Genomic DNA, 25,776 nt, shown 5'->3' on the forward strand with positions numbered 1-25,776 from the left:
TGTCCGACTTCCCCTCTTGTTAAGATACTACTATTATTGGTTTACAGTCATTTTACTCGTTAACTTTTTCAATTTTTCATGCTTGGCTTCTGGTCAGGGTGCTCTGGTTATTCACTGTTCTTAAAGGAAATTAGCTGGATGACGGGGTCATTGACTATCCGATGCTCCCAAATCAAAGAAGAAAGAAGCACAGACCTTTTCCTCCGATTTGCTCCACGTGAGACAGTCGGGGGAGCAGGGATGGTTGGTTGGAACTAGAACATATCTTAAATCTAAACAGCAACTACTTCGGCTATCTTTCAGCTCGCTTTCTGCCTGTAGTGATTAGTGATATTTCTGTTTCAGCTAATCATCATGTCTCTTAAAAAGGGCACCGAAAAAAGTACTAGCGGTGATGGTGAGCTTATAGCTGTCAAGAGCTGAGCTATTTAAAGCCTCTATCTAATCTTGGCCAGGAGTCCTGGACGGAAGTACGTTGATATTGGATTATCTCCGTGAGTACTCTATTGAACTCAGCATCTTCGGAAGGTTATAAGGGGGCAAGCTAACCTGCTACTTTTAACCGTTCCAGGAAAGCAGAAGTATGCATCAACCATTGTATTCACTTCTCCGTGTGATCAATTTACCCCCCAGTCCAATTAACTAAGTCTCTAACTGGACAGTCGCCCATATTCGGTCTGTTCCCTCGACGACGACAAGTTCTCTATATTGTGCAAGTACTTGTCTTTCCGTCCAGGCTGATTTCGAGCAGGCTATCGATATCTCTGCGAATCTACATAACAAGGTTACCAAAAGTGAGAGGCCCCGTATTGCTCTAACTTTGTCTGTCTGCCTCTGATAAAGGCTAACACACTTCTACCAGCCTACACAGCCAAGGCTCTCAAGGAACTGTGCCACAACAAAAAAGTTGCTGGAAAGACATCTGGTCAGTACATATCTCTTATACGGTGTCTTTAGGCAAATGAGATAGATAAATTATGACCTAAATTCTGTGAGCTAGGGAAACAAACTGTTTACCATGCTCTACAAGAGGTTCCTGATGAAGCCATACCAGAGGCAGTGGCTGCCGTGGATAAGGAGATGGAGTTGCTACTTCAGCAACTCACCCGTCTTAAGGGAGACCAAAAAAAAGTGCAGACAGAATCGGTAGTTTTTTGCGCGAAACCTTTACTCTCCGAGCTCCATGATGACATCAACCACCTTGCCCAAGAACGAGAAACCATCCTCGCACGTCTGTCGCAGAATGTAGAAAGAGGTTTTCGCCACATATCTAAGGAGGAAAAATCTGACATCCATCAAGACTGGAAAAGCTGGCGGAGACATGTCAGCCTGCGCAGCCGGATTTGTCGTGACTTATGGCAGAAGTGTTCGGAGGTTATGCCGGGAAATATGAGTCGAACGGAGCTCTGGGTGCGCATAGCTCATTGTTCTCAGGGTATTAGGCTGCTCTAACAATAGCAAACAGGAATCCTTAGGGCTAGAAGGAGACCCTCTTGACTAACTTGTTTCCCTTCTTCCTTTTTCTCTGATCTTTCCTCGTTGTTATTGTTGTCGTCTTCGTCGGCATTATTCCAAAGGGAACCGTTTAGTATGAAGCCATATTATTGATGCCCCCATTCTTCTATACGGAATTAATTTGTGGAGGATAGAAGCGACCGGCAGTCTCTCCCTCTCAACGGGCGATTTAAGGGTATGGGAAAGAAAGTTAAAGCCGGGGACTAATAATTGAGTGTGACACAGGGGGCTGAATCTTCAGACGAGTAAAGGGAAAGCAAGTCAGTCAGCGGAACTGATCATAAACCATCTCTTAGACGGCTCGTGACCTTGCCATCAGGGGAAGACGATAACACCGCTGGCAGATCCAGCATCTACTCAAATGATATCCATTATTCGTGGCTGAGATGTCTTGACGCAATCCAATTACGTGTAGGAGTTCGCAGATTGTTGCTAGTTGACAAAAGATGTACACTAGAATACAGGGCTGCGTTTATTATCACCTCATACTGTCATACAGCAACCAAAAGATATGGATCGTACGTAGTTGTTTTCTTGTTCATGATTTACTCCCTAAGTATGACTTGGAATAAGTGTAATGTACCTGCTGGACACTAGTACGGTCCGCATATATATATTTCCTTGACACTTGGCAGACGGTGGCATCATTCGCTCCTCCCATTTGTCTGACGATTTAGAGCCGCTCAATGTCTCATCGCTTTCCTCTTGATACCACGACGACGAGGAACAAAAAAAAGAACGATAAAATATCAATTTCTGTCTCTCTTGCCCCCCTCTCACCGCCCACCCCCTTTGGCGATTTCCCCACCCAGTGGAGTCTGATAAACCCCTCCAGATATTCTCTCCTCTCGCTCTTCCTCTCTTTTCTTCCTGGCCATGCAGCTGCCGGCCTCTCGCAACCATCCTCCTCCTCACCACCTTCCAGCTACCATTCCCTCTCCGGCTCTCACTCGGCTCTCGAGTGATATGAAAAGTCGAGCTCCTCTCCCCGTCCCTTCCGGGGCCCAACCTCTTCAAAACGGCCATTCCCGCAATCCTTCGGGGCTCGACATGACTGCTCGCAGTCCTCCCAACCAAAGCAGTAAGACTCCATCTCATGGCATTAGCCAGTTCTCTATACCAGGGATTTGAGGCTACAAGTCGACAGATCCACCGGATGTTTGCATCGGGTGGAGTGATACATAGATAGGCTGCGTGCTAGTGTTCTGTTTCTGACCTGCAATAGACACCAAGCATGTCCCTTGCAAGTTCTTCCGCCAGGGAGCTTGTCAGGCCGGACCTGCCTGCCCATTCCTCCATTCCACCGATGCTGCTATCGATTATGCGCCGTGTAAATACTTTACCAAGGTAAGGACTGCCGGAACTCGTGTGAAGGAATCCAGTCTCGGGGGCATCTGGCCTCCTTCCCAGGGTCCACACTTGCTAAAGTTTTCGTCACTTTAGGGAAATTGCAAATTCGGTGCTAAATGTGCGCTGGCGCATATTCTTCCCGATGGGCGACGAGTCAATCGACCGACTGCAGGCATGGGGATGGGTGGAAGCCACCTCAATCTAGGTGGCCGGGTCAACCCGCAGGCATATGTCAATCAGGATTCGGCTCTAACCAATTCAGTACTCTCACAACAACGAATGAATGGCCATGATCCCCGCTATGTTTCCCAGATGCCACAGCAAGAGGATTTTACCGCATTACATTCCCAGCAACCGCAGCAGCAGCAACCAGCATACGATGCTATCCCCACGATCGACACGGGCCTGGCTTCCGACACTGGTTCTAGGTATGGGTCACCGGTAGACGACATGCGATTTCCCATGTCTCCGAACCACCGTCACTTAACTGCCCTTGATGCACCTCTTCCTGCGTCTTTCGATAGCCAGGGAATCTCCCACGCCGCTCGTTATGGTCCTGTAGCCGCTTCCATGCCCTCGAAATTTGGATTGGACTTTTCATCACCTGTCCAGAGGATCGGTGCCCCGTCAGATGCCCTCCGGAATATCCGAGACCCTACCCATGGACCAGATGTCAGGAAGCCTTCGTCGTTCATCGGATCCTCTCCCCCTGGGGTTCTCGAAGACGGTATGGGCCCACGGTTTCTACATTCCCAGAGGTCCATGAAGCCTCGCATACTCTCCGCAAGTGTTCCTCGGCCAACAGCATTAGACGACTGGGATGACAGCAATTTCCCGATGGAAGAGGATTATTTACCCATCAACCTACACGATGATGTTCTGACTCCGCAGGAGCGGCTACGCCGTTTGTCACGCACCGACCATGAGTTTAGCTCAAGCCACCGCGATCTTAGTGGACTTGGGATGACGGGCACAAGTCTTTCAAAAGTTGGCTCGCCTCTTGCATCAAGTCCATCGCGATTTGGCGCTTTGTTTGCCAAACAGCGGCAAAAAAAAGAAGAAGATGCTCATGGTACCTCGCTCCCACAGGTTGGTTCACCCCTTCGTGAATCGTCGTTGAACCTGGGAACAAGAAGCCCTAGCTTGGGTCCCATCGGAACCCGTCAGATGCCTGGTGAGGTGTCGTCTTTTGCCTCCCCCACTCGACAATCGTCGACATCAATGATATCACAGCAACTCAGTGGCATGTCTCTTTACCCCGGGACCGCCCGCCATTCATCTGCAGGACCTAGCAGTCGCTTAGACCGCACTATTTCATCTCCTGTCAGCACTAGCAAAATTGACGAAGAACAAAGCGATTTGGTTTTCTCTATGGAAGAGGAAGAGAACAACAACAAGCGCACCAGTGCATCTTGGAGTAACAAGACGGATTCAAACGACGAGGATTCGGGAGCGACAAGTAACCCTGGCTTTCAATCTTAAGCAGCCATGGGGACCCCGGGGTTGACCGGACACCCTATCATGTCACTTACGCGCATTTAGTAAAGGAGAAACCTTTCCCTCGCCACTTCTCAGTAAAAATAAAAAAAAAAAAAAAAGAAAGAAAGAGAGAGAGAGAGATAGACGGGGAAAGTGTCAACCACATACCGGACTCTTTTGTCCGTAATCATTGCCAAAAGATCATCATCTCAAATGCCCTAGTTTCGGCAATATCAGTGGGCGTCTTTCTTGCATAGAACGACTAAACAATTTTTGCAAAAAAGGACAGCTGTCTTCATCTTTCTTGCATTTGATAATCGTCTATTAGACAAATGTTGGATCTAAATGAGTGATTTGACTGGTGTTCTGAATTGCGAAACTCAGTTTACCAGAGGTTTTTTTTAGTATTTAATCATTCTTCTCTCTCGTCTAATTTTCTTTGCCCGTTTCATCTATGGATTTTGGAGTGCATGACTTCTTCAAGTTCCTAGGCGGAGAGACATTGGGTAAATGAACAAATGTTTAAGTCAATGGCAGCTTATCTTCTCTTTCGAGTTGCCTCGGGACTGTGTATATTCCTTTTCTTTTTTGTTTAACTCCACTGCTAGTTTTTTACAACTCTATTCTTGTGCCCAAATTCCAATTCATGAGACTACGATGTGCTATCCCTGTATTCTCATTGCTGTTCAAGTTGTTCCCGCCTTACTAGGCCTCATTGGAAATGGGAAGGCTTTTGCAATCTCTCGTTTCATCCACATAAATCATGCTCATAAGAGAAGGTTAGACTATAGGTAGGTTGCAAGAGTTGACTTGCCTTCCACCTATTTCCATCTACCTTTCCTTTTCTTATCGTTCTGTTTCTTTTGTTCGTCAGTTGTCAGATGCCAGAACCAAATGAATATATTGCAGGCCGCTTGTACATGTACAACACTCATTGTTACGCTTCTATTACTAGAATGACACCTAAAAGTTTTGCATTCATAAATTAAACGAGCCCATGTTATTAATGTACAAAAATGAATATGAACCGGATACAGTGACTGGAGGATCGATGTTAGATGAACCGTATCAATAACTCGCGCTGTCACCCACCCAAGCAAGCTGCAGCTATTGCCCTCCATCTCCTATTTCCATTTTGCTGCACTGTTAGGAGGGACATGGGGTAGTCTGTAATGAGAAGTAGAGAAGACGAAAGCTGAGCAGCTGCTGCGTCGGGCCCCCACTCAGGTTCTAGGATCAATCTCATCCATGTACATCGCACCGCCCTTAAAGTTGACAAAAGTTGCTTTTTTTGACTGGGTGAGTATCTGCGCCGTTCTTTCTTGAGCAGCATGGTTATCGCGGATCTTTTGCTCACGTGCCTTCGCATCCGCCAATTGAGAGCTATCCGCTTCCTCTTTATACAAGATCCTGTAGATCGTATCTGTACCTGCCAATATTTGGCTTGTCATGGCATCGACCGCCTTCGCAGCCAGGCCTTCCACCTGGGCCGCAAGAGCCGTCTCATCATCGGCCCGCTGGCGTTTGGCACTCATTTCTCGTTCTTCCCGGTCGTGCAATTCCTTGCGTTTTTTCTTCTCTACTAGCTTGCGACGTTCCTCTTTCGCTGCCAAGTACTTGAGCGAATGGCCTAGCTTTTGTTGCACTGATGGAATAACATCCAGCGGTGGAGAGGAGAAGAAAAGCACATGCCCTTGATTATCACAATGAAACTGCTCTCGGATATCTGCTGGAATCGCCGTATTTGCAGCATCACTTAGATGGAAGACTTCAATCGGGCGAGGAGCATTGGATTTGTACGTCGCCGCTGCGGGAGGCATTGGCATGCGGCTGGCTTGATACGGTGTATATGGCGATGGCTGTGCAGCCGCATAGCTATGTGCGTGGGAGGGTGTCTGGTAGGTAGCCGGGTGTGGCGACTGCGGAACAAAGTTGCTAGAGCGTCTCTGTAAGGTAGACTGGTAAGTTTGGGTGGGTGGTACTTGGGGTTGTTGAAAAGTCATCGAAGTGACTGGCGTCGGGGAATTTTGTGCTGGGGGAACAGGCGCAGCTGGAGAACGTGCTGGCGCAGCTGCAGCCATGGAACCAACGCTTTGGTTATCTACACTTGGCCGCGTAGAGGGTTGACTGATCGATGACTGCTGAGGCGCGGGAGGTAATGAAGGTGGCGGGGACGGTGTTGGCTCCGGGGGTGGAGATTCCTGTAAAAGGCAAGAAGAGGTCATTATTCAGTCTCAGAGTTCCTTCAACGACGGCTGAAACAATGTTAATAACATGTGGGAAGGAGGCCTTACATTCTCATCCCGCGGGCGACGATGAACGGCACCTACAACTGGTGGTGCATTCTCGGCCCCCCAAGTCGGTTTTGGAAGATCGTCCGTATCCTTTGCGTCGTCCTTGAGAAGGTGTTTGATAGGGCTGGGGATCTTCTTGATTCTACGGGGAGCATCGAAAAGATCCATCTCATAATCCTTCTCCCTTACCTCATCCGGAAGACAACTCGCCCAAGTCTTGATCTTATTCAGCTTGTGTTTTTCTTCATTATACCGGGCTTCGCAAACGTATACATCCTTATCCGGAGGAAGGCCCCTGGGCCGTCCGCGATTGTATCGAGTAAAGAACATCACAAAGCACCGGTCCACAATCTCTTCAATCCGATGGTCTCGATATTGGCCAGTCTTCACCACCTCATTAGGATAAAAGTGTTTTTCAAAGTGATGAACTGTCTGCTCAGGACGGTAATACCAGCAGGCATTAACCCATTTATCTCCTTCTCCATCCTGCCATGTACGGTATACTTGTGCAACAATAGGTTTCGTCACATCATTAGGATTTTGGATATGAACCCAATCACCCACCTTCCACAGCTCGTCCTTGTAGAAGATGCCGTCTGGAAGGGGCAGGCGCCCATCCTCCATCAGATATTGGCTGTCTGGCTTCTTTTTCTCAAGCTCAGCAAGCTTACGAGCTTCCACTTGTAAGTCAACGGCGTCTTTGTATATCTGGCTTTCAGATTGGTTATAAGCCTTGGCATTGTTGAACATGAGATCCATATCCCTCATGAAATGATCAACTGAGCTGTACTTCTTCCGTTTTGACTTCCGCTTGATAATGTCGATAGCAATGGGCTCCTTGATTTCCACATAATAGTCGGGATAAATCGCCTTGTCTGGCAAACGCTCAAAGTGTCGCACTTTGAGACCACTAGGTCCCTTCAGTTTTCGAATTCCCTTCAACACAGCTTTGATCCTAGCTTCCATTGGAGTATCAACACGTGGTGGCCGGCCTCGCTTCTTCCTCAGTTCAGGGTCGTTTGCTTTTTGACTGTCATCTTTACCACCATCACGCTTGCCTCCTGGTCGAGGACCCCGTTTCTTCTTCCGTCGACCATCGTCGTCAGAATCATCTTCTTCCTCTTCATCTTCATCGTCTTCGTCTTCTTCCTCTTCCTCCTCAGGAAGAGGATCTGCCTCAGGGATCTCGCCAAGATCAGGAAGTTCGGCTTCTTTGGCAGAGATTAGTCCCTGGTTGACCAACTTCTGAAACTCTGCGATGAAAACATCCTTATTAAAATACTGTCAGAGTAATGGTATGGAATTTGAGAGTCACGATGAAAGGGGAGATCGGCTTCAACAAACCTTTATGACAAGCGCATCTTCATATGCCTGAGATTTAGGGCGATTGTAGGTTTGCGCATTGTGAGGGATCTGCAACATCGGATTTGTTAAATGCCTATCCTTGATAGAAAGGGGCATGATTTCTTTACCAAAGCGCAGTCTCGCACAAATTCGGCGAATTTTTTATATTCCCTTTTATTGATCTTTTGCTTCAAGATACTAAGGGCCATTGGCTCCTTAATAATTTCGTAGTAGTCGGGAACATTGCGCTTGTTAACGCTGCGCTGGAACAACTTCGACGGGTCATGGCCGCTGGTTTGTCAAGGGACGGCAATGGTGAGCTAAGTATGCGACCAAGGAAACAAACGTATCAAGACAGAATGAAGCATTATCACGAACTTACTCCGCCTCTCTGAATTCATATATGGCCATAACAACATCCATCATGGACCTCCATTGTTCGTCAGAGACACTGTCTGTTGTCGCAACAGTATCGCCTTTGCCATCAGTCTCGATCGAATTAACGAGCTTCTCAGAAGTTTGCTGCATGTGTGGCGGCTCCGATTCGTTTTCCATACTAAAGACGACGTATAGTCGCGAGAACGATCGAGGCAAAACTCGTAGGATATTCCTATCATTAATTTGTAACCCAAGGAAACACGCACGGGAGCGCAAACGGAAGGAAGGGAGATAGTGCTGACTCATCAGAACCGTTGATTCTCACGTACATACTTTGTATATATACATACATACATACATACAGTTCTGTACTGTATCAAACACGTGCCAGACATGTAAGTATGTTTCTTTCGTTACTTTTTCCTGGAAGGTAAGTAGCTACTACCTGGTAGCTACCTGGTAGGTACTACGTCTTGGTCTGTATTTCCATAAATTTGCGATTTCAATATATTTTGATTTCGACTACCACTAATTATAAAACAGCAATAAGCAAAATACAGCTTTGATGGCTGTATGTACTGCAGGTAGTTAGTTTGTATGTACGGAGTACATAGATACATAGATAAACAAAATACCATGGATACATCTACATACTCTGTATATGATATAAATCCTTATGTCATATTTTAAGCTGTTTCATTTATTGTGTAGAATGCGAGAGGTAAAATCATACATACATACCATACAAATGTATGTGGATACAGAATACATACAGAGTCAGTCTTACTCAACCTGCTAGACACCTAGAGAAAAAAATGCCTAGGACCTAGGCATCTTACCTCTGGCGTGACAATAGTCTCAAAGATGTTTCAACAAGGCTGGAGAAAAATGACTAAAATTTACTAGACATCTACACCATAGTTAGTTAACTAATTTTCTACCTATTCACTTATCATGGCTGACATCAATGGGATGTACAGTACCGGCCCCACATATGCCCAGTTGAACATTCATCCATCCATCACTATCACTCCCTTACTACCTAATTATATACTTCGTACTAAAGTTCCTGATTTCCCTCCTCTCCATCACAGTTTTCAAGGGCGTCCCACAGACTATCAGCGACACCCAGAAAGATGAAGATTCGGATTCGTGGTCCAGAAGGGCAGTCCACTATCATTCTCGATGATCGGGCAACGGTTGACGACCTTCAACATCAAGTTGCTAATAGAACAGGGTTGACTGCTTACGATATAAAATATGGTTATCCTGATCTAAAGCCTCTATTCCTGGATACACTTCAGTCCGACCGGAGCCTAGCAGATCATGGTATCAACTTGAATGGGGAGCAACTCATAGTTACGACGAAGCAAGACCTGTCGCAGACATCGGGCAATGGTACCAAAGCACCTGTTTCGGCTCATCAACAGCCGTCGGATAAATATCTCCCGCCACGCAATTCTAATGATGCCGTTCTGGATGATGCACCCGAGATACCATCACCCGAGCATGCAGGCACATTCGTTCTACGCGTCATGCCTGATGACAACTCGTGTCTTTTCCGCGCTGTGGGCAGTGCTATTACGGGAGGCATGGATACCATGAATGAGCTTCGGTCTGTCGTTGCCCAAACAATCCAGGAGAAACCAAATTTATACTCAGCAGCGGTCCTGGAGAAAGTGCCAGATGACTATTGCCGTTGGATACAAGACGAAGACTCTTGGGGTGGAGGAATCGAACTCAGCATTCTGAGCAAGCATTTTGACATAGAGATATGCTCAATCGACGTGCAAACTCTTCGAGTTGATCGTTTCAATGAGGGCCAGACCACACGATGTATCTTAGTCTATTCAGGGATCCACTATGATACCATAGCGCTGTCACCGTCTGATCCTCCCTTTACCCATTCATATGCCCCTCCCGAGTTCGATACAAAAGTCTTTGATACGGCCGACCCTTTGGTGCTAGAGAAGGCTTTGGCACTCTGTAAGATCCTACAGGGCAAACACTATTATACTGATACTGCGGGGTTCCATCTTCGGTGCAATTGCTGTGGGGAGATTTGCACAGGCGAGAAAGGTGCCACTCAGCATGCGGCCGAAACTGGCCATTATGACTTTGGAGAGGCTGCTTAAAAGAGTTTACAGCAGGTACAGACGAGATCTCGAGGGTAGAAGGTAATGCGACTCTATTTTGTCCATGACAACGGCGCATTTTTTTATTCTATGTGAAGCTCCACTATTGAAGTTTTGCCTAACATTTCTTGTTTTGTGTTCAGTGGCCGCTATGGTACAGTGCCTTCATAAAATTGATACTGGCTATCACTGATGTGCTTATGAGGGAGACTTTAGACCATAGCTACCTCGTCCGCTTCCTCATCTTCTCTATCCCCTTCATCATCCTCTCCAGTGTCTGCGCTGTCTTCGGGTTGTCCTCCCCACTCCACATCGTGATCTATTGGGTTGGTGAAGAAGTCATGTTGTAAAGCATCCCTGGCGCTCATCCGCTTGTATGGATCCAATTCCATAAGGCCAGCCAAAAGAAGAGTCGCTTGTTTCTCGCTTTCTGTCAATTCTTCCACACAACTGGCCCACTTTACAAGCTTCTCCCAACTGTATCCTTTCTCTCCAATTGTTGGGATGTTCGTTTCGAATATTTGCCCGTGCATAACTGCTGCAGTCTTCATGCGCCGGGTGCCAAATATGCTTGCCATTTCTATCATAGCATCGACATCATCTGCCGAATTGAAAAACGGAAAGCGGCGTCCAAGTAAGGTCAGAAGAATAACACCGGCAGACCACATATCTATCTTTGTTGTTTGTGATGTACATTTGAAGAGTACTTCTGGTGCGCGGAACCCTCGAGTCCCAGCTCGGTTGGCCCGTTTAGATGGCCTGGAGTCATTCTTTGGGTAGCCAGCTGACAAGGTGGACATCGGACAATGGGTGTAATAATAACTTTGCAACAGCCGACTACGGCGTACATAACCCGGATTGGCACATAGACATGTGCCATTATATTCGGCGCCCTCGCGCTACGATGGCAGTTCAGTCAGATGGCAAGTTGGGGTGGCACGGTAGGTGATTCTGGCAGACTTACTTCTGCAAGACCAAAGTCGACAAGGACACCTTCTCTGAGTTCCGGATTGTACAGAAAATTGCTATGTATAAACAAACACAATATCGTCAGTTTGTTGATGAGCGAAGGACAATGGGGGTTGGAAGGATTGTAAAGGCAAACGTGCAAGACTTCTTACGTTGGCTTGATGTCACGGTGGAGAATATTGTGTTTATGGACCGAGTGTAGCGCAGTAAAGAGAGATCGGAAGTAGTGGCGCATATCTGCAACCATGAAGGTGCGATATTGAATTCGAAAGTCGGTATGAGGGAAAAATGGCAGCACGGCCACAACCTGGTCTTGGTACCGGAAGGCAGTAATTAAAGGACATACGGATCGACACCCACGAAGATCATGTAGCAGTTCGAGCTCGTTCTGAATGCGAAGAGGACTGCTTGTCACATAAATTTTCTTCAAAGCTACATACCGTGGATTTCTTCGCTTGATGGATAATGACCGACCACTCTCATTTTCCATCCGACGTCTTTTTGACGGCGGACTTGTCCAGATGTCATTCTGGTTGTCCTGGAACATATCCCAATCGTTGCGATAATGATCATACAGAAGATCCTCCGCCTTGTACACGGTAGAAAATGTGCCTAGAGGTTTGCAACCCGTCAGAGAGAAGTCTGTCTACTATGTAGTGAGTCTCACCGTACCTTCGCCAATCCTATTGACTAAACGAAATCGGTCTGTGATTCCAGGAAAAGTATCCTCAAGTTTCTTCATATCCTCCTTCACAGAATCGTCTATGTCTTCATCCTCCCTGGGGTCTTCTTGGCCAGCCTCTAGGATTTGGGCTGCCGATGCATTATCGCTATCCGTCCTTGTACGATCCTCGCCTATGTATGTAGGTTTTGTTAACAAATGGGGTGGCATCCAAGAACCGGGTCTTTGTAGCTCCAAGTCACCATCGGGTGCTGTATGAAGGTTGGACATGATAGGGAAACAGAGGAAGTAGAAGCCTGTTCAGGCAGGGCAGAAGAACCTAGGTAGGTGTTTGTTGCTGGAGGATGAGTGACGGGTAGGGTAAATTCATCACTTACCTAGTTCACGCCACGCGTCGAATAGAAGAAGTCCTTGTTAGAAACAGCCCAGCAATGCTTAAAGCAGCTTGTAAAATTGTCCAAATGCAGTTAGTGCACTATGTCCGTGTTTAATTTAATTGCATTAAAAATAAATACAAACCCCCCACCAACAAATAAAAGTTATTGTACGTACATATCCAAGTATGTATGAATGTACCAAAGAAATGTAAGTACAAAATTTTGGTAAAGGCAGTAGTATAATGGCGTACAATAATACTATCTACTCAGTAGCTACTAGGTACAGATACAGGTACTTTCAAGGTATGTTTCCGTACATACCTAGCTTTGTAGTAGATGTTCTGTATTTACAGTACGTAGATACATGGTATTAAGTTTTATTGATGAAAACACAGACCACCACCAAAGGGGAAAAATACAAACAAATACCTGCATTCCTCTGTTGACTTTCTTCTGTTCTCGCCCCGCTCCACCTATCCCCTCTTGCGACTCCTCCATCGTCATCCATCGTCCTATCCCGTCTTCCAAGTCGCACGCGTCTTCCGAGGATTCTCACCCTCGCAGTCGCCTACCATGGAGGACAGGATCCAATTTGACATCAACGAATCCCTCAAATATTATCTGAGTGACCCAACCTCTCTCCCCACACCCGATGCCGACCCGGAACTGGTAGACTGCGAAGCCGACCCCGACAACCTGTCGACTACTTTGATTGACAATGTCTTGAATTCAATTGTGGATAGTATAGCTGAAAGCCCTGAAGGGTTGGCCCGACCATCCTTCTTTGATTCTATGCAGTTCCTTTTAAAGTGCGCCCAGGCCCATAACCAGTTTCCTGAAACTTCAGGCCCCTATGGATTAGATTCTAATATTGTGAATTCCGGTAGATACTCCTCTTTTCTTCCCACGAAGTCTCTTAGTAAGCTCCTCGATTTGATTGTGTCTGGATTGTCTGTCGAAGCGGACATCATCCACGGCGACCTTGAATCCGACGAACAAGATAACATCCAGCATCATAAACAGCTCCTGGAGATGTATGGCTTTCTACTACAGTGGGCACTTTCAACAGTGGAAGTTAAGGCAGCTGAAAAGCCCGCAGAAGTCGCACCTACTCGGAGAGGTGCAGGGAAGTCGGCCAGGTCCAAAGCCAGCCCCAAAGATGGAAACTGGGACTGGACAGCTCAGGTCCAAATATCTATGGAAACTATGTGCAAGGTTATGAAACTTAAGCTCACCAGGATTTTTTTAACCACGTCAGACCGTGACACTTTTATTAATATGTTTACGCGCTCGATTTATCTCATACTGGAGAGTGAGCAGCGGGTAAAGAATATGGCGATCCGGATGCATGCATTCAAAGTCCTCTGTATTGCAGTGAAGCATCATGGTCACGCTTTTGGTGCGTTTCTCTGCACAGCAGTAATATGGATGGTAAAACTAACATGTATTAGGTGCTCAGACGTCCATTGTACAGAGTTTAACATATTTTGAGCACCTGTCTGAACCTATGGCCGAGTTTCTACACATTCTTGCAGAGCAATATGACTACCCACAACTTTCAGATGAGATACTGAAGTACTTTTGACAAGAGAGATGTTGTTGTGCCACGGCTAATCTGTTGCAGGGAATTGGGGAACAAAGAGTTTAACTCTAATGATACCAGAGGGCCTAAATCAGTGTCCGCGTTTATTGTGAAGCTTTCGGAACTTGCCCCACGACTGATAATAAAGCAAATGACTCTCCTGGCAAAACAATTAGATAGTGAAGTATTATATCCTCCATATTCACTTGTTTACAATAGTGAACTAACTGGCCAGTAGTCCTATACCCTTCGGTGTGCTGTCATCGAAGTTTGCGGGAATCTAATCTCTGATCTCAGTCGACAAGAGGAGCGAAGCGACAATTATAAGACGCAAATAAATGCGTTCTTCGATGTGCTTGAGGAGCGTTTCCTGGATATAAACCCCTATTGCCGGTGTCGAGCTATCCAGGTATATATGCGGATTTGTGATTTGGAACAAAAGTTTCCCAAGAGACGGCAGGCTGTTTCAGAGCTAGCGGCAAGGAGTCTCGAAGACAGGAGCAGCAATGTGCGGCGAAATGCGATTAAACTATTGGCTAAACTGGTATCCACGCACCCTTTTAGTATCATGCATGGTGGCCAGTTGTCACAAAAGGAGTGGATGGCCAGACTTGACGCTGTTGACGTCGAACTAAATGAACTAAGACCACCAGAGACTCCCGGTTTTGAGGGTGGAGAAGCCTCGCATGTTGACAGCGAATTATTAGACGATGCCACACAGATGCCCGATGATTCTCCGTCCAAAGCACCACGCATGACGGACGAAGAGAAGGCCGCGGCAGTGAAAAAGGCGGCAGAACAAGCCGCAACCTCAGAATTGCTTACGCGTCTTCAGCTAACAAGGAAGTACTATATTGAAGCTATTCGATTCATTGAGGTCCTCCACTCAGGTTCTAAGGTCGTCTCGCAGCTCCTATCGTCTCGGAATAAGAGTGAGGCCATCGAAGCAATGGATTTCTTTGTTATGCTTGATGCATATAAAGTCGAAACATCGCGTAGCGGAATACGGCGGATGCTTAGGCTTATTTGGACCAAAGGCAATAGCGATGAGGGCAAAGGTGTCCAAACTCATTTAATTGACTGTTACAAAGGCCTCTTCTTCGAAGCGCCGGATTCATTCAGCCCAAACGACGCTGCAAATTATATCGCCCGGAACATGATCAGTTTGACGTTTGGATCCACCCCTGCTGAACTGACATGCCTTGAACAGTTACTCAGTACCATGATGAGGGCAGGCCATATCTCAGATGCCGTGATTGCCAAGCTATGGCAAGTCTATGGCGTACAGAAAAAGGAGATTTCCAAGACTCAGCGTCGAGGGGCTATCATCGTTCTCGGAATGCTTGCTTTAGCCGATCCAGAAGTTGTTGTTAAAGAAATTGAAACAATGCTACGAATAGGCCTTGGGAACCTGGGGAAATCGGATCTCGTGCTTGCAAAATATACCTGCGTTGCACTAAGACGAATGATCCCTGGCCGCCAAGCCAGGTCTAAGGAGGCGGAGATTTCTAAACTTGTGAACAGCCACCCTGTCTTGACCAAGCTTGCGGCTATAGTCGAAGTGGTCTCCGCCAACAAGGAGTGGTATGGCGTCTCAGAGCAGGCGATTAGCGCCATCTATGCATTGTCTAAGCATCCTGATGTTCTGTGCTCTGACATTCTCAAGCGGAAGGCGAAGTTTGTCTTTCAACCACAGATACAACGATCCCCTTCGAGAGCCTCTGGGGATGGTGACGATCAGCGACTTGGGACAGCTTCAACAGACAACAAGGAATCAAGCGAGAGGCCCACGTCCGCTGCGCTATCTCAGTTACTTTTCGTGGTTGGTCATATTGCCATAAAACAAATCGTCCACCTTGAGTTGTGTGAGCTTGACTTCAAGCGTCGCAAGGTGGAACAGGAGAAGAGCAAAGCCATAACCACCGTGCCCCAGGACAGCACTGAAGCATCAGAGAAGGATGAACTTGACCTTATCGGTGGGACGACTGAAGATGACTTTACGGATGCTATGTCTCACATTCGAGAGCGAGAGCTGCTTTATGGGGAAAATTCACTGCTGTCTAATTTTGGGCCCTTGGTTACGGAAATTTGCGCGAATAACAACAAGTACTCTGATCGTAGCCTCCAGGCAGCAGCAACTTTGTGCATGGCTAAATTGATGTGTGTATCTGCCGAATACTGCGAGAAAAACCTTCCACTCCTGATAACCATAATGGAGCGTTCTGAGGATCCAATCGTTCGCAGCAATGCAGTCATTGCCCTTGGTGACATGGCAGTGTGCTTCAATCATCTGATCGATGAGAATACAGACTTCTTGTACCGTCGGCTCAATGACAATGATGCCTCAGTCAAACGCACCTGCCTCATGACACTTACCTTCCTAATTTTGGCAGGTCAGGTCAAAGTCAAGGGCCAGTTGGGCGAGATGGCCAAATGCTTGGAAGATGATGATAAACGAATCGCTGACCTGGCGCGCATGTTCTTCACGGAACTAGCGAGCAAGGATAATGCAGTATATAATCATTTTGTTGATATGTTTAGCCTACTGAGTGCAGAACGCAACCTGGAAGAAGCTTCATTGAGACGTATCATCAAGTTCCTGGTAGGATTTGTCGAAAAGGTCAGTACACAAGGAATGCTAAACCACTATTTTGTTTTAATATTATGTTCTGTTATTAACCAAGTTTATCTCCCCAGGAAAAACACGCCCGCCAATTAGCAGACAAGTTGGCTGCTCGACTTCCACGATGTGAAACAGAGAGACAGTGGAACGATGTAGCTTATGCGTTATCCCTTCTCCCACATAAAAATGAGGATATAACAAAGACATTAAATGCGGGGTTTAACAAGGTTATATCGGCAAACGCGTGAATAAATGAATTGACAGAACTCCGTGGTTTTTATTCTGTGTGGTTTACTGGCGCTTTGGTTGGTGCAGCTCCGGATTGGGCGGCTGTGCTTATATTCGCTAGGAGGTCATATCTTGTTCTGGAGTAATTTCTTTTTTTTTTTTTTTTTTTTTTTTTCTTAATTTTCATGCATAAGTGTCTTCATGAAATCTCCCGCCAAGCTACACGATACCTTAAAGCTCTAAAGAAGCTCAATAAATATATATATATAGAACAAAAGATCTAGCTATATTATAAGAGAGAAAAAAGACGCCAATTCAAGCAAGTCCAAAGGGATTAATGCCATATACACCATATTCACCAAGTTTATGTTTTGTACCTACCATTGAAATCAAGGCTGTATGTTTAAGCACCTTTTCTTTCACTTTCTTCTAACTCGTAGTTCTCCATGTGAAGTCCCTCCAGAGCCTTGCGCCCTTCTTCAGTTAATTCTGGTTTGCCCAACGGCGTTACGGCACCAGTAAAAAAGCGGGGTTGCCATATTTCATTTCTGGCCTGCCGCTCTGCAGCTTTCTGGCGTTGCCGCTCTTCGATTTCCTGTTTGAAACGGGTGGCTTGACCGTATTTCTTGTCCAAAATAGCCTCGGTGACCTTGGACCAGAATTTGCGAGACTCATTGGAGAGTTGGTTGTCGTTAGAGGGTACTGTCTTTGGGACCGGAGAAAGAGGTGTAATGTCAATTAAAAGTCGAGGTTCATTGGTCCCAGCCAACGTGTAAAAGACTTCGCCATGCCAGGATCCGCTAATTTTGGCAAGGAGGTCTCCATCCGACACGTCTTTAATTTTTGTTGCAGTATCCCGGTCAGGATCATATCGAAAGACCACACCCTCGACCCTATTCTGAGCTCGCCCGATCCATCCATCCTCCAAATACTGCAAAATTACCTTGATGCATGTTTTTGGACAAGTTATGTAGCACGTATCTGAAACAGTGATGGCCAGCGCACCTCTTAACAAACCACCCAAATGAGCTGCGGGGTGAGTCAGTTGATACTCCTCATTGTTTCTCTTTTCAATGTTGACAAAAATTCCCAAGTTGTGCTGCCCTGGTGCCACACGAATACTCGTGCCTGTAAATTTTGCACTAATCTGATCAAAGCCGCGCGCTGAAACACCTCTTTCTACGCAGTCAATGAAGAAAGCGGATACCGGTGGATGGTGAGATGTTTGCTCGGTTAAATAACATACTTTGACCACTTCTCCATTGTCATCCGTCACAGCGGATGTCCCGTTTGCTGCATCTAGATTGGAAGCCACCAACACCTCCGGTAGGATATCATTAATCTCCCAGCTGCACTGAAGTTTTGGTCCACCGGATCAGTCCAGAGAACATGGGTGCACCAGAAGTCATTTCAACCACTTACTCTAAAGAATTCACCCAATGTAGAATTATATGGCTTGCAAGGTTTGCCCTTAATGTATTTCTGTTACACCTTCAGTGGAACATTCCCTCACTAATAGAAGGAGGGATCTCATTGGAAAAATATACCAGGTCTTTCGTAAACCAAAACCTCAAAATCTCCAGCATCCGTCCTAGCGGATTGTCTGATTTACCAATGCTGTGATGCTCCTGTCAGAAATTGAGCCTCGGTGATGAATTGGCTACTCTGCTGACCTTGCAAAGGTCTCCGGCCGATCCAGATAGTTCCAATATTCTAAAAATCACAAAAAATTGGTTAAAAAAGGAGAGGAAAAAAGGGGAATCTCCCCCGCGGCATGCGGGCTCTGGCAGGCTCTGGCACAGTAATGAAGGAGAGGAGGGAGAAGACTGAAAGGTTGCAACTTACCCAGGTTAGGCATCGGTTCCAGAAGATGAGCAGGAAGTGAGAATCGAACAGATGCAATATCGGCCACGCCAACAAACCTAGAATAACCAAGCAATTAATCAGTACAGGCTGATTGGGAGCTGGGAAAACGAACAGGACAACGATCATACGGGGCGGGCGCGTACTTTCGAAGGATGGAAAGAAATGTTTTCAACTTAGATGAATCATCGGGGGCCTTTTCACGGGTATCGGGGACCATGGAGGATGACATCGTGAACGTAGTATTTGGAAATGTAGGAGTTGCAGCAAGCAAAAACGTAACAAAGCAGTTATATGGAGGTGGGCAATAGCTGTGGCGACAGCCGAGCACAGGGAGAATTTACTATAGCCCAACACAAAAGAGAAGCGAAGCGAAACGAAGGCCGGGGCAAAAGGACAGGCGCCGGCCGACAACAATGGCAAGCACCCTCGGCGGACTGCTGAAAAGCAATCTACAGAAACAGGTAGCTATTGGAGGACGCTGGATGAATTCTGTTGAAACAGAGCGGCTTGTGTACAGGCCAGGCGGTGACGTTGTCCGGTTTACGGTTCGTACGTCACCGACAACGGAGGCTCCGTCAACTCAGTAGTTAGCTAGTCTTCTCATGGATAAGAGTAGGGACAGCCAAGGATGATCTAAATGATGTGGGAAATACCAGAAAATGGATAGTTGATCGATTATCAGTTACTCGCTATCTTCGAGTCCTCGCTACATCACCAAGTTTATTGTCCCGATCGCAAAAATCGATCGCAAAAATTGCTACATCCTAAATATACTGCTTGCTGTAGGAGTTAGACTAGACCATACTTCCTAGATCCTTGTCCTTCTCATATGCTAGGTTTTCAATAATCCTCTTTCGTGCCAAGGAGCGAACCCACGCTCTTACCGCCGGTCCGTAATCATACCTTCGGCCCGCCGCATAGTCATCATCCGCCTGAAGGGATTGTTGTTCTTCTCGGATGGTGATTCGAAGCGATTGCTGTTGAGCCACCAGGTGCTGCCTATGTTGGAGGAGGTCTTCATTCGACAATGTTCCATACTCTTCTTCGCACGCAGTAGGAATCTCGGACTGGTCGATGCGCTCCCTCGTTAGACCGTACGACTCATCTGGTCCAATAATAGCTTCTTGAAGCTGTTCCGCAAACGTTGATTCCGAAATAGACCCTCCTTCATTGTGAGTAGTTAGCTGCCGATTAATTATTTCTAGGCATTTCACGTTCGTTGCTAATTGACCTATAAGATTAGGAAGTGGATCTTGAGTGAGACTTAGAATTGAGAACTCGATCTGGCCCTCTTCGTACTCTTCCATTTTGGTGCGAATATTGGGTTTGACCAGATCTAGCCAATCATCATCAGATGTGTAATGCCCTAGGCGAGAGATTAGTGGTGAGCTTATCCATAATTCCCTCACTTACCAAGCGCCTGAGGCTGGCGTTCCAAGCCATCGAATTTCCACACTGTTCCTAAGGCAGGCACAAAGGCAATAAAATGAAATCCTGCGTGCATCTCGTTTTCGTCCTGAGTGTATTTGCCTAGGCGCGATCGTTTGGATGTCGCCTCGTATTTAAGCAGGAGATCTGAATTGAGCATGTCCATCTTTCTAGGAATTTACAGATTAAGATGATGTTCAGGCGGCGGGCTGGAAATGGAAGGATCTCAATATGTAACATACGTACCGTGCAAATGAATTGTGTATTCGTTTAACAAACTCAAAATTGTTGATCGCATCCCCCCTTAATGCTGGTGTAAATGGCATTGTGAAATTCTTAAAATGTTGTAGATTCTCTCCCAGCTCGATGCCCTCTATGTTGTTGACTATGTTAAGAAGGGCCACACTTGCACAGGCATTACTCGTTGTCTACATGAGAAAATCAGTGATCTGATGCCTAGGGAGAGTTATAAGGATAACGAAAACAAACCTGATTTGCAAACCAGAGCCCTTCCGGGCAACTCGCTTCCTGCTTATTAGGATCGTCTTCCCTCCAACGAAACAAAAAGATTAGCCCATAGACAGGCTTACTATTTGCACGAGGAACCTTCATCAGTAACAAAGGAAGCAATTGTCCGAGTACAACTTACTTTAGAAATGCCATCATCTCCTCGTCTAAGGACACAACCTCCTGAACTTTGACTCCTTTCACACCAAATTCACGAAGCATCACATTGAAGAGAGCCTTTGAAAGCATCAGTCCAGACAGTGACATGAAAATATTTAGCCAATCTCAGGACCTACAGGTTCTGATTCGAGTTCACAGAAGCCATTCCATGCTTCTTTTCCCTGTGTAGCTGCTGAGCGGCATGGATCGTTGGCAAAACTGTTTACGCCATACACAATACTTACTGGGGCATTCAACCTTTGTCGCTTCACTCCCTGGTTCATAATGTCCAGATCCCTCACTGGCTAGGATGTCAAATAATAAGACAGGATGTCAGTCGTACAAGGACTAGGTAGTATTAGTAGTTAAGGCTGCTCAAGTTTATGAGCATCTAACAAGGTCGCCGGGGATTTATAAGATCGGTAGTAACTGGAGGAAAGAAACTAAACAAGAGATAGTTAGGTGCAGCTGCAATATCTATTACTAAGGTTCTATTGTTTGCCGCTCTTAAGAACAATCATTTATAAATATCAAAGATAGTATTAGCCCTGTGGTACCTTAGCTAGGTGGCTACCTAGGTACTAGCTGACTCCTCAGTTGTCGCCAGTTTGTGGTAGAGGCCGTTGATTGGACAAAGCTTTAGCTAGTTAGGTGGACGCGACTCCACGCGTTGGCGGTCACAATTCCAGTTTTTAACCTCCACTTAAATTTTGAGAAGACATAGGCTCGACTTGTATGATAGGTACAGTTTTCAAACAAGTCAAATGCATTGGGCGAATGTATGTTAATTCATTTTAGTATCTTTCGCAGGTTGATTTTCTTTTTCTTTTTTAATTTGAGGATACCCGGTGACCACAGGATGCCATGAATGACACTCCGCGACTCCGTTCTGCTTTTCCTCAGACACCCCAGACGGCTCAGAGAACACGAAATTATACTATTACACCGTCTAGGCCTTTACCTCAGGATTTCGGACTGCAAAAATCATCTCCGAGAGGGCCAACGAGCGCCCCGGGCTCATCTTCGCCTCTTATTCCAACTGGGATTATAGATGCCCCATCACAACGGCTCTATGTTGTGGCCTTCTACCTTGCTCTTCATACCTGGCAAGTATACGAATCCTGGACTGCTTCAGATGATCTGGACTCCACCTGGTTATTTCTGAAATGGGCATCGATCGATGGTGTTTTCCTCTTTGGCCTTCAAGCCCTGCGTATTCCCTGGCTAGAATGGGCCTTTCCAACAACACTAGCTGTTTTCCTAGTCCATGTAGTTGGTAACGTGTTTTTAATGTTTCGGATTCCTGTAGGTATTACCCCTTGGCTGCTGTACGGAAGACCTCACTGACATGCAAGCCAGATTCCGTTGGGCGCATGGCTATCAGGTATGATAAAGGTGGCGTACGACAGGGAATTATCGATATCTGAGCGAAGTGTCAAGCCGGGCGATATCATCCACAATGCTTCCCTCATATTAGGAAAGCAGATAGTCCACATATTACCTGAAGGGTGAGTCTTCAAACCCCCCCGGCCTTTTTGGTACCATTTCCAGTTCTGACGTGCTTAGGTCTGCTGTTCTTAATCCAGACCAAATACCTCTATGTATAGATTCTCACGGAAATGCTGTGAATCTGCCAATCAGAATAAATCAAACCGATCCAGTTTTGGTAGAACTATTACGACTAGATTTTAATAGCGGGGACAACGAGACTATTTCAATTTCATCAAAGCAGTTGAAACAGTTGAAGCGTCAGGCGGGCAAAAAACATTCAAACACAGCCACTGGCTTCCACCATGATCTTCTTTTTCCGATCCGGCGTCCTGGGATTTACAGACTCCAAAGGGTGGTAGACGAGTCCAATCTTGAAGTTCAAATGAGAACATCCGATGCACTTGTCGTTTCCTGCCCGCAGGCGCTAATAAAGAGTTCGCACATGCACAAATGCAAAGGAGAGCTATCCAATTTAATTCTTGCTGTTGAAGGTACGCCGCCATTGAAGATCAAGTACAGCAGGCAGGTAAACCGTCTCGATCGGGGATTCTCCTTTCAAAACATTCAATCAGATCGTTTGCGTTCGCCACTATTGGGCCAGAGGAACTCGGGTGCCTTATTCAATGCCCCAGAGCCCGATATTAGTTGGGCTCAAAGCCGTACTATAGAAGTTCCCTTGAATGAGTCATTAAATATTGGAGGAGAGTGGCTTTATACGATTGAGGAAGTCCACGATGGCTGTGGGAATGTTGCGAATTACTCCATAATTTTCGGCGAAAGTGACCGACCGCCTGCAAAAGCAACACCTCAGTGGCATCAATTTTCTGTTCATGAAAGGCCTCGGATATCCTTATATGGATGCAATGACCAACGGTTTATACAGGTCGCTCGAGGGGAGAGCGTAGATTTCCCAATCCAATTCCACACTTCGGGGCAACAATACAGCCATGATGGACCATTCTCTCTCAAATACTCATACAGCAGCAAAGAGCTTGAGGATCCCGGCAATATGCCTAGTAAACTCCAACAGCTGTCTCTCAAAAGTCTTGATCAAAAGCCTCAAATTAAGGAGCCGGGATGGTACAGTTTGGATTCTGTGTCCAGTCAGTTTTGTTCTGGAGAAGTACTGGAGCCGGCATCTTGTTACCTGCACAACCCACCAGAGCCAGAACTAACAGTCAGACACGAGAAAATATTTGACAAGTGCGCAAATAACCCGGTTGGATTGTTGGTTGACTTGGATATCACCGGCTCACCACCGTTTCGACTCCGATACCTCGTTGAACATGCAAAGGGTATCGAGACGAAGTCACTGGCAATTGAAGGGTTGCGTGCTCAGCTTGAATTCAAGCCATCTGAAGCGGGGTTTTACCGATACCGATTTCTAGAAATCGCAGATGCGGTGTATGCACCTCGGCCCTTGAAAGACAAAATCCCCGTCTTGGAACAAAATGTAAAGCCCCCAGCTTCTGCTCATTTCCTTGGACCTAGAGATGTGCGCAAGGCTTGTTTTGGCGAGCCGGTGTCTGTGGATGTGGCGTTTGTTGGCGAACCGCCGTGGATTTTGCAATACGAACTTGTCCACAATGGCAAGAAGACCAAACATGTTCTAGAGTCCGATAACGAAATATTTAGCATCAAGACTGAGAGACTCATCAGTGGTGGTGAATACAACCTCATCCTGACAAACGTTAAAGACCGCTCGAATTGCAAACGGAATCTTAAAGATAGCATCAAAATCGATGCCCGATCAAAGCCACCGCAGGCGTCGTTTGGTGAAATTGAAAATAGTCGTGAATATTCAGCCCTACAGGACTCGAAAGTTGATATTCCACTCAGATTAAGTGGTGAACGACCATGGGTAGTTAAATACAGCGATATGGACACTAATTCTTCCATACTAGAAAAGACTTTTTGGCAGGAGAATAGCATTCTGTCTGTTAGTCAAGAAGGACGGTATGAACTCGTTGGAGTGGCCGATAACTCTTGCCCTGGCTCAGTTGATCAAGCAGCCAAAATTTTCAAAGTTTCTTCGATACCTCGGCCGCATATAACAGCCGTGGATGGATCTCCTGTGGGCATAGCTGGTCATATTGAGAAGCGGGACGTCTGTCAGGGAGATGATGATAGTCTTGAACTTCGTTTGTCAGGGAATCCGCCATACACTGTTCAGTATGAACAACAGCGAAAGACGAGCCGTGGATCACCTTCTGTGCGGCTGCAAAGTTTGAAGACTGCTCTGCACTCAGCCACTATGGAAATGGATACCTCTGAGCCTGGGTTTTACACGTACAAATTTATGGAAATAGGCGACAGTCTCTACGACCATGATCCCAGGAGTAAGCCGATTGCTGTGACACAGAAGGTAAATGCACTACCATCCGCGCGCTTCGATGCGCCAGGTCATATCTACGGTTTTTGCAAGGAGGATGTTAGCGGTGAAGAATTAATACCCATCGCCCTGGATGGGATCCCCCCGTTTTCTCTTGAAATATCCATCAAACACTATTCGAAAGCAAAGGCAGAAATTTTGTCGATCCCCAGCATCCGTTCAAATCGACACAACCTTCCTATACCGCGTCGTCACCTGGATTTGGGGCAGCATGTGGTCAGCATTCATAAAGTGAGAGATGCACGAGGATGTCAGCGAGTTATTGAGGATGATACCTCGTCCGTAAGAGTTGCTGTCTCCGACGTTCCCACAATAATTCCCCTCGAATCAAAAGTTGACTATTGTGTTGGGGAGCGTCTATCTTTCTCACTTTCCGGTCATGCACCCTTTGACGTGTTCTACACGTTTGATGGGGCTTCAAGGAAGGCAACGTCCCGGACTACTAACTTTCGTCGCATTGCAGAAAGGCCAGGATTATTCACCATAACCGCTGTCAGTGATGGTGCAAGTGGAAAATGCAAAGCCCATAAAAACATAACCAAAACTATTCACGAAATGCCAAGTGTTAGAATCAGCAGAGGTCAAACTTCCATTGTTGACATACATGAGGGTGGAGAAGCAGAGCTACATTTTGAGTTCTGGGGATCTCCGCCTTTTGAATTCACGTACGTTGCTTTATCCCTAGTAGAGCAGTTTGAGAAACTAAGATAATTTAGGTACATCCGAAGTTCAAATGTCCGAAGAGGGAAGAAACCAGAAATACTCGACATTAAACATGACATCTCTTACGAGCATAAGAAAACCATTAAGACTTCTGACGAGGGTACGTACGAAGTTGTAGCAATCAAAGACAAATTCTGCTCTTTCTCCTCTCAGGCATCCATACAGAAGTCAGAAAAGTCTATGACAGGCTCCTAAGTGGAGAGGGAAATTAGTATGATACATGGTCTTATGATATATGGTCTCTACTGTCTGTT

General features: G+C 46.3%; 9 protein-coding genes across 9 annotated transcripts; 5 read left to right on the forward strand and 4 right to left on the reverse strand.

The window, feature by feature from the left end:
- Positions 1 to 354: 354 nt before the first annotated feature.
- ATNIH1004_006928 (putative TBP interacting domain protein) lies at positions 355 to 1,501 on the forward strand (the record flags this gene model as incomplete). The annotated part of the gene is made up of 8 exons (XM_033571555.1): positions 355 to 397; positions 456 to 494; positions 572 to 597; positions 663 to 698; positions 752 to 794; positions 863 to 925; positions 1,001 to 1,410; positions 1,466 to 1,501. The coding sequence occupies 8 exons, from the start codon at positions 355 to 357 to the stop codon at positions 1,499 to 1,501; spliced, it is 696 nt and encodes a 231-aa protein (XP_033424870.1).
- An 890-nt stretch (positions 1,502 to 2,391) lies between these two features.
- Positions 2,392 to 4,347, forward strand: ATNIH1004_006929 (putative spindle poison sensitivity protein Scp3; the record flags this gene model as incomplete). Its single annotated transcript, XM_033571556.1, has 3 exons — positions 2,392 to 2,596; positions 2,741 to 2,862; positions 2,959 to 4,347. 3 exons carry the CDS (start codon positions 2,392 to 2,394, stop codon positions 4,345 to 4,347), a joined length of 1,716 nt encoding a protein of 571 aa, XP_033424871.1.
- A 1,220-nt stretch (positions 4,348 to 5,567) lies between these two features.
- On the reverse strand, positions 5,568 to 8,537 carry ATNIH1004_006930 (putative RSC complex subunit (RSC1); the record flags this gene model as incomplete). Its single annotated transcript, XM_033571557.1, has 5 exons — positions 5,568 to 6,545; positions 6,639 to 7,919; positions 7,983 to 8,051; positions 8,111 to 8,273; positions 8,365 to 8,537. 5 exons carry the CDS (start codon positions 8,535 to 8,537, stop codon positions 5,568 to 5,570), a joined length of 2,664 nt encoding a protein of 887 aa, XP_033424872.1.
- Positions 8,538 to 9,496: 959 nt separating this feature from the next.
- On the forward strand, positions 9,497 to 10,495 carry OTU1 (ubiquitin-specific protease OTU1; the record flags this gene model as incomplete). Its single annotated transcript, XM_033571558.1, has 1 exon — positions 9,497 to 10,495. The coding sequence occupies one exon, from the start codon at positions 9,497 to 9,499 to the stop codon at positions 10,493 to 10,495; it is 999 nt and encodes a 332-aa protein (XP_033424873.1).
- Positions 10,496 to 10,707: 212 nt separating this feature from the next.
- ATNIH1004_006932 (serine/threonine protein kinase CDC7) lies at positions 10,708 to 12,416 on the reverse strand (the record flags this gene model as incomplete). Its single annotated transcript, XM_033571559.1, has 5 exons — positions 10,708 to 11,394; positions 11,460 to 11,520; positions 11,617 to 12,076; positions 12,137 to 12,319; positions 12,389 to 12,416. The coding sequence occupies 5 exons, from the start codon at positions 12,414 to 12,416 to the stop codon at positions 10,708 to 10,710; spliced, it is 1,419 nt and encodes a 472-aa protein (XP_033424874.1).
- A 680-nt stretch (positions 12,417 to 13,096) lies between these two features.
- YCS4 (condensin subunit YCS4) lies at positions 13,097 to 17,102 on the forward strand (the record flags this gene model as incomplete). Its single annotated transcript, XM_033571560.1, has 6 exons — positions 13,097 to 13,922; positions 13,975 to 14,098; positions 14,148 to 14,289; positions 14,344 to 16,725; positions 16,803 to 16,854; positions 17,044 to 17,102. 6 exons carry the CDS (start codon positions 13,097 to 13,099, stop codon positions 17,100 to 17,102), a joined length of 3,585 nt encoding a protein of 1,194 aa, XP_033424875.1.
- A 257-nt stretch (positions 17,103 to 17,359) lies between these two features.
- ATNIH1004_006934 (putative oxysterol binding protein (Orp8)) lies at positions 17,360 to 19,051 on the reverse strand (the record flags this gene model as incomplete). Its single annotated transcript, XM_033571561.1, has 6 exons — positions 17,360 to 18,310; positions 18,379 to 18,438; positions 18,504 to 18,573; positions 18,630 to 18,669; positions 18,802 to 18,878; positions 18,966 to 19,051. The coding sequence occupies 6 exons, from the start codon at positions 19,049 to 19,051 to the stop codon at positions 17,360 to 17,362; spliced, it is 1,284 nt and encodes a 427-aa protein (XP_033424876.1).
- Positions 19,052 to 19,647: 596 nt separating this feature from the next.
- On the reverse strand, positions 19,648 to 21,200 carry ATNIH1004_006935 (ubiquitin C-terminal hydrolase 37; the record flags this gene model as incomplete). Its single annotated transcript, XM_033571562.1, has 8 exons — positions 19,648 to 19,654; positions 19,726 to 19,987; positions 20,054 to 20,188; positions 20,236 to 20,420; positions 20,497 to 20,678; positions 20,740 to 20,839; positions 20,900 to 20,994; positions 21,054 to 21,200. The coding sequence occupies 8 exons, from the start codon at positions 21,198 to 21,200 to the stop codon at positions 19,648 to 19,650; spliced, it is 1,113 nt and encodes a 370-aa protein (XP_033424877.1).
- Positions 21,201 to 21,780: 580 nt separating this feature from the next.
- On the forward strand, positions 21,781 to 25,717 carry ATNIH1004_006936 (putative nuclear envelope pore membrane protein; the record flags this gene model as incomplete). Its single annotated transcript, XM_033571563.1, has 4 exons — positions 21,781 to 22,221; positions 22,276 to 22,424; positions 22,483 to 25,464; positions 25,516 to 25,717. 4 exons carry the CDS (start codon positions 21,781 to 21,783, stop codon positions 25,715 to 25,717), a joined length of 3,774 nt encoding a protein of 1,257 aa, XP_033424878.1.
- Between the last annotated feature and the right edge of the window lie 59 nt (positions 25,718 to 25,776).

Source organism: Aspergillus tanneri (genome assembly GCF_003426965.1).
Source record: "Aspergillus tanneri strain NIH1004 chromosome Unknown AapTan_7_pilon_pilon_pilon, whole genome shotgun sequence".
NCBI lineage: Eukaryota > Fungi > Ascomycota > Eurotiomycetes > Eurotiales > Aspergillaceae > Aspergillus > Aspergillus tanneri.